This window comes from Salmo salar, chromosome 20 (genome assembly GCF_965601325.2).
Source record: "Salmo salar chromosome 20, fSalSal1, whole genome shotgun sequence".
NCBI lineage: Eukaryota > Metazoa > Chordata > Actinopteri > Salmoniformes > Salmonidae > Salmo > Salmo salar.
Window position 1 is genome coordinate 20,308,457 of NC_138310.1, and position 7,138 is coordinate 20,315,594.

Here is a 7,138-nt window from a genome sequence, read left to right on the forward strand (position 1 = left end):
TTCCCATGAGATGGTAAAGCCTAGGAGGTCGCAACCTTGCATGATGGTAAAGGGCCAAAGGCCACACCCTCCACACCCGCATGCCAATTGGCCACATGGTGGCGCTATAACAAGCGATACAAAATGCTAACTTTAAAATAATAATCATTTAAAACAGTTTCTGACATAACCACACACATTTCCTGCACCAGGAGCGGGCTCTGTGTTCCTCTCCTTTAGCATTTAAAAGTACCGGGTGGGGTATGAAAATACCTTGACCTGGAAAGATGGTTTGTGCAAATATGTACATGATGAGTTATGTGTACATGAGAGCTAATGGCGATGTATTCAGTTTGTGTCAAGCCTTTTACTGGGTTCTTATGGTAATTGTTTTCTCAGGTAGTTTTTTTTAAGACAGAGTGGAACTGTATATTTATAATTGATTTGGCTTATTACATATTTTTGATAAGTTCAATCTCACACACAAACAAACACTGTGAATGATGAAGGAGTCTCAATGCAGTTCTATTGTTTTATTACATGCTCTTAAATATGAATGCTAAAAGTAACCGTTTGAAGTGAAAGGATACAATAAACTGACATTTTGTGTGTTCTTATTATGCATTATTTTGAGTTGTGGTTTATTACCTCCCTCCTGGTTAGGTTGTGGTTTATTTGATATTATTTTTTTCAGAAGTAAAGCAAATAGGACAATATAACGCTAAGACTATAGAGTGAGGTCACATTTAAAAAAATAAAAAGCCAGTTAATGCTAGATTACATAGCTGGCTCAAACTGAATAATGATGTCTGCTCTGTTGCTGTTGCTATGTATTGTACATCAACATATCTGATTCTGATCAGTCATAAAAACAAATATAAAAATGTGGCTTCAAGTCAAATATATTTAGTATGTTCTTTTAGCATCACTATATTATTCTAATAATGAACAATCGTTCCTTACGTTTGACTCCATTCCATTTATATATAGTGTGTAGATACAGCTCTCCAATAAGTCATTGAACAAATTATTTGCAAACTCAAATATGGTTAGACACACCATTAGGGGTCAGGATAGTCAAGTTCCCTCTAGCATTCTGGTCTGCCTCGATGGCTTCGAAAAGAGCCTTGAAGTTGCCTGCACCAAAGCCCTTGGAAGAGTACAAAGACATGTTTTTACATAGTTTCAGTCTAAATGTAGACCTGCACATCCACCTTTATCATCACTACATACTGCAAATTGATTTTTCAATAAACTAAGAAAGCTCATATTCTTAAAATCCTAATTGTTTATATAGTTTCATTGGTAATGCTCTATGATATCTCATGCTCCTCTCACCTGATGGTTGTGTCTCTGAATGACCTCCAGGAACACCGTGGGACGGTCCTGAACAGGCTTAGTGAAGATCTGGAGTAGGTAGCCACTGTCATCAAAATCCACTAAGATCTTCAGCTCCTGTCAAAGCAGCAGGACATAAAAGTGCTTATCAGGCTGAATAGCTAAGAACCGAGCATGGTACTTCAAATTAACTGATTGTAATTACCATCATTATGCATTTAACTATCAGGTATTTGGATAAATTAAATATAATAAATAATTGGAAAATGTATTCAAACAGCAGGGAAAGCTGTGTCTCTGACCTCCAGAATGTCCAGGTCCTCAGTGATCCTGACTTGGGAGTGTTGGAGATTCTTTCTCAGCAGCTGGTAGTAGGTGTCTGGCACACACATGAACTCCATGCCACGCTCCTTCAGGTTACGGATCTACAACAAGGAGAATACACTAACCACACCAAGCTTTCATCTTCCATTGATGTGTATATAATAGTGACCAGGTTGAGCTTAGCCTTTATTTGTGAAAAAACTTACTGTAGTGATGATGTCTGATGTGTTCATGGCGATGTGCTGGACACCTGGGCCACCGTAGTATTCCACATACTCCTGTTAAATCCAGTGAGTTTAGCAACGTACAAGCTCTACACTTGACTTTTTTGTAATGCTAAGTTTCTTAAAGGTACAGTACTAAATATATGTGTAAGGAGGACATTGGTATGTCTTTGTTACATAAGTAAATACCTCTTGACATACTTAATATATTATATATTGAATAACAAGGCATATGACTTGCCTGGATCTGGGACTTGCGTTTTCCCATGGCTGGCTCATTAATGGGCATCTTCACTGTCTCTTCATAATTGGCCACAACGATGGAGCGCAGTGCACTGAAATCTGTCTGCAGCTGCTTGTCATCCACCGACCAGAACCGGTGGAAAAGCAGGTTCTTCTGGTACCTATGGAAACAGAACCTACTACTCAGGAATCTTTGTGTGTTGAATGGATAGGTGAGAGACTACACTATATCTATCCCACGGCCCTAATCCCTGGGCCTTCCCTTTAGAGATCAAACCCATCCTTGTTTTTCATCTCAGAGCTGCATGGTGGACCTCTAATTGACTCCAGATGTGGGGAGCCTCAGGGACCCAGCTCAAAAACTGCTGAGTAATATTAGTCCCTGACCTATGCCAAACAGCCTGGGTTACGTAATACTGACACGTCCCCATCCACCCATCTATCCACCAACCTAACCACTGCTGTATGGAGAAACGTGAAGAGCAGTCAACTTGGCTTTACTTGCATTGGACGGAAAACATTCTAGTGAACGTCAAATGAACCCTAAAATGTTGTCTATAGGCTGCTGTTTTTTTTATATTGCAATTAGCGTGTGGTAGAGTTTTTTTTAATCGAAGAGGAAACTGATGTCCATGGATGTTTTTGTCTGGAACAAAATGTACAGGCCAGGATGTGTAATAGTAGGGCAGCAGGTAGCCTAGCGGTTAAGAGCGTTGGGCAAGTAACCGAAAGGTCACTGGTACAAATCCATGACTAGGTGAAAAATCTGTTGATGTGTCCTGGAGCAAGGCACTTAACCCTAATTGCTCCTGTAAGTCACTCTGGATAACACCATCTGCTAAATGACTAAAATGTAAATGTTGTAAATCTTCTAACCTAGACAATGCCTTACCATTCCACCACAGGCACCATCTCATCATCTGGCTGGTTCCCCACAACATGGTCAATGAAGTTCAGTAATCCACTGGGTCTGTAATGTTAGATAAGGCTTCACAGTGGCACCAACTGCTTAACTGAAACAGTCATTCAAACTCTGTCTTGTTTACAATGATCTATAAAAGTTACTCTCATCTCTAACACCAGGTAAAATTGCTCATACTCACAGCTTGGCCAACAAGGGGTCCCGGTGGAGAGGAGGATGGAACCCTGGGAGGAAAAGCCCGTTGTAGGCCGTCCTCTCCACAAATGTGTGTGTGGTGTCCCCATACTATAGTGATATAAGAGAAAATCCCAAATCTAGAGCATACTGTAAATCTACTTTCCTGTGCTCAGTTTCAGCAGATGTTGACTGACTTACCGTCTGGAGAACAGCTAGCTTTACCCTGCCATAATTGTCCTCCAATACATACGGCTCTTTCACTATGATGGCACCACGCTCTCTGGCTTTCTAAAGAGTATAATAGACAGATAAACATATGCACATGTGATAAAGATCCAGGAAGATTAAAATAATTATCCCATGGCTATGCGTCTTTTAATAAATCCAAGAAAAAGATTGCAATCCAAAATAATATTTTCAACCCATCTCATTAGGAAAGAAGCATTCTCCTCATTCCAGAAAAAGCTGATATTTTGGTTTAAATAGCAAGCATGCTTTGGTACCTGCACAAGGTAATCACAGTTCTCCACAGTGAATGCAATGTCCCTGGCTCCATCCCCATGCTTCACCAAATGCTCCCCCATTTCTGAATAAGGGAGATGGACAAAAGTACAGTATATTAAAATCAAAGTGAGTGAAGTAGCACACTAGTCAGTGACAACCAATCTCATCATATTTAACCATATGAGCGGTGACGTTTGTCATACTGTACCTTTGTTTCCAGGGTTGAGGGCGGACGCGAATACATACATAATCTGGGAAAGACAAAAAGCCCAAAAGTTACATGATGGACAACCACAGAACTTCCATCACTTGTATCAAGTTACGATCTATTATTAACATGTGCCATAATTCATTCGGAATGCTGCAATGCTCTGCTCACCTTGCCTTGTTTGACCACATGAGACACCACATCACGGCAGCCTGTCTCTAAACCCTGGTAGGCCAACGGTTCAAATCCAAGCTTGTTACAATAGTAAGATGCTGCCTGTTGAAACAGAAGAAAAAACACCATTGGCACTCACAACCAAACACTTGTACATTTACTGTTTAGGCACAAAACCTTAATACAATTTCTAAACAGTGTGTTGTTGTACTGTAAAGGACTGGTGTGCTGGGAGCGCCACCCCCTGGTGATGGAGTGGAAAAGCGTCTGGATCAAATTAGAGGATGATGGGGTCTACTCTGAGGTTTCATGCCTACTGCCCCTCCACCCCTTAAAAGAGCCAATAGCCACCCCCTCAGTGAATAGTCCTCTAACTTTGAGAAAGTTCAGGAAAAAATGTAACAACATGCAAAACAATTGAAAATCAGCACATGAGCCTCATACCTGTTTGGCATTTCCAACCCAGAATGTGATGTGGTCGAAACAGATGAACTTGCCATGGTCGTGCTTCAAACAAAACCAGAACAATTTAATACTGGTATGTGAGGGGGATGCATCTAGCATACATCAGTCCATATGACAGCAATTAGAAAATATTAAATGTAAGAGTACGATTATGCATATTTAAACATATTGGTAGGCTAGTTAGACTTTTTAAATCATACTTTGAACTGGTTAAAATACATATTCATAAAAAATAATTGTGTGTTCATTAAAATATCTATTCACAAAGAGTATTAATTGAAGGACTTACATGCTCACCTCTGTCTGTGTAGGTAGTCTAAATAGATACAACACATTACACATCAGCATAACGTTAAAGATCATCATTCCAATGGCTAATAAATCTTGGAATGTGAAATTGTAATTAGAAATTGAATAACAACTGATAAATCACAACTGACAAATGTATCTAAATAATAAAAATGTAACACTTTTCGAATGAATATATATTTTCTCTTACCATTTTGTATCCTTAGGCTTTCAACTGCTTGAAAATAAACGCAGTACAATAAAGGCAAGCATTTAAAGGTTCAGAATGAAGTTCGAAGTTCCACGCCCTGCCGCTGTTCGGGGAGGAGAGTACACGGAAGTATACGGAGATATATATAGAGAAAGAGAGGTTACACAATCATTTCTCATCCCAATATATATGTTTTAAAAATACAAGTAATGGTACGCTTGACTCTACGCTTGGAATACATTTCATACTAGAAGTTTATCTTAGGTGCATCACATAAATTAGGTGCATACATCACATATAACAAAAAGTAATATGCGGGGGAAAAAATGCACTTACCTTCTCTTCTCATATAACGGAAAAGTTATATTAAAAACGAAATTCTTAATTATTTTTTTAAATGAAACTATGCAAAGACAGAAAATGCACTCGCAATATTTTCTAGTCAGGCCATGTGTTTGTGTTTAGTCTCGAGAGGAGGTTCGCTCGTGCAGGTTTCCTATTGGCTGTTTATTTGGACATATGTATGGAGCGGTCAGCCACAATTCTGATATTGCAGAAACAAACCATTGGTAGGCTTCAACAGTCTCCCCTCCCCCTCTTCATAATTAGTCATCTGTTAATGTATGACAATGTTTTATACCTTCTGTATCATTCTTTACAAATCCTTTATCATCAACATTTGTATGAACATGGTTATTCCAGAGGTTTTTAATTGATCTATTGTTGTGTGTGAATGACAATGTTGCCTGATGTACTTTTGACCAATGTGACAATATTGACAGCCCTCCCAACTGATTTACATAGTAGTGAATACGATACACTACTACACTAGAGCTCATTTCCTCAATTTAACTAGTAGTCTGTGTCTTAAGAAAGTGATGCCAATAAATTGGTTAAATTCCTGAATAAAGGAGGAAAGCATGTATCCCTAGTGTGGAAATGGAACAGAAAGGCTGCCGAAAAGCTAATTATTCCTAAAGAAGAAGATATTTGATAGATTGTACTGCAGAAAGAGACACCTCTCAAGCTATTCTTTGCTTCTTAGATTTTGAGTGGCTTAAGTTTGACAGCCTCAACAGCATCAACACAACAATAGGTTGTACCTTGTCATAGTGGTCATTAGATATGTGTGTGTGTGTGTGTGTGTGTGTCCTTATGTTCCAATGGGAGTGAATAATATGAAGTAAATCAACGAAAGCAATGCATTTTATAAGCCTGTAATTTCCCTCAAACACAGGGTCTTTACACTGACTGACCCCCTGTATTCATAAGTGACACTTTACCATGCAAGACTATCACAGGAACGCTCTCTGGTGTAACAACATATACCCAGATATTCTGTAAAACACAGATACTGTTTGTAGAACAGATATTGTTCTATCAATTCTCTTTTAGCACCACAGACTAATGAAAGTGCAATGTCACAGTAATGAGCATTTGACACCCTCCTTCAGCAACTGTCCCTGATGGGGTTTGTTTATCTCACTGTTACCAGGAGGCTTTTTGCTGTCAAGAGATGCAATTAGAGACAATAAATGAAGACGGTGCTGCTTACACAACAATGTGATGTTGGAGTGGTAGATGGTTGATCTTTACATTCTGTATATTAAAAGAAAGTATGATTATTCATGGTCTAGACACGAGGCCTACTGATTTCTGCTAATACAATGTTGTAACTTAACTGATCCAGAAAAGGCACAGCCATTACATTATTGTCTAATTCACATATGATATATAACAACATAATACAAATACATAATCCAAATATGTTCAATTCAGGCAGCTTAGTAAAAACAAATACTTACGTCAGTTTGAAAGCCTGGGATAATTGGCTTGGGCCATTTACAAAAACCAGAATGAGACAATTGGGCATGAAATAGCTACATGAGAGAGAGAATAGTTAATCATATAGATGGTGTTACAAATGTTGTTATTACCACTAAGTCTAATGTATCCAAACTATTAGAAAGTACAAAAGTGATTATACACTTTAAGCACAAATGCCCGTGAAAACAGTTTGTAAGAACTATTCATATAACTGAATATGAGGCAGATTGCAGTCTATTCCCATGACAAATAGC

The 7,138-nt window shown here is 38.6% G+C and overlaps 1 protein-coding gene across 1 annotated transcript; it reads right to left on the minus strand.

Annotated features, from left to right (window-relative positions):
* Positions 1-497: 497 nt before the first annotated feature.
* Positions 498-5,551, minus strand: LOC106579929 (4-hydroxyphenylpyruvate dioxygenase). The gene is made up of 15 exons (XM_014160333.3): positions 5,394-5,551; positions 5,058-5,160; positions 4,848-4,874; positions 4,538-4,600; positions 4,091-4,195; positions 3,920-3,962; positions 3,711-3,793; positions 3,406-3,495; positions 3,212-3,315; positions 3,001-3,078; positions 2,107-2,269; positions 1,848-1,919; positions 1,620-1,742; positions 1,318-1,434; positions 498-1,129 (listed from the first exon to the last, which is right to left on the minus strand). Exons 2-15 carry the CDS (start codon positions 5,058-5,060, stop codon positions 1,019-1,021), a joined length of 1,182 nt encoding a protein of 393 aa, XP_014015808.1. The 5' UTR covers positions 5,061-5,160; positions 5,394-5,551; the 3' UTR covers positions 498-1,018.
* Positions 5,552-7,138: the final 1,587 nt, after the last annotated feature.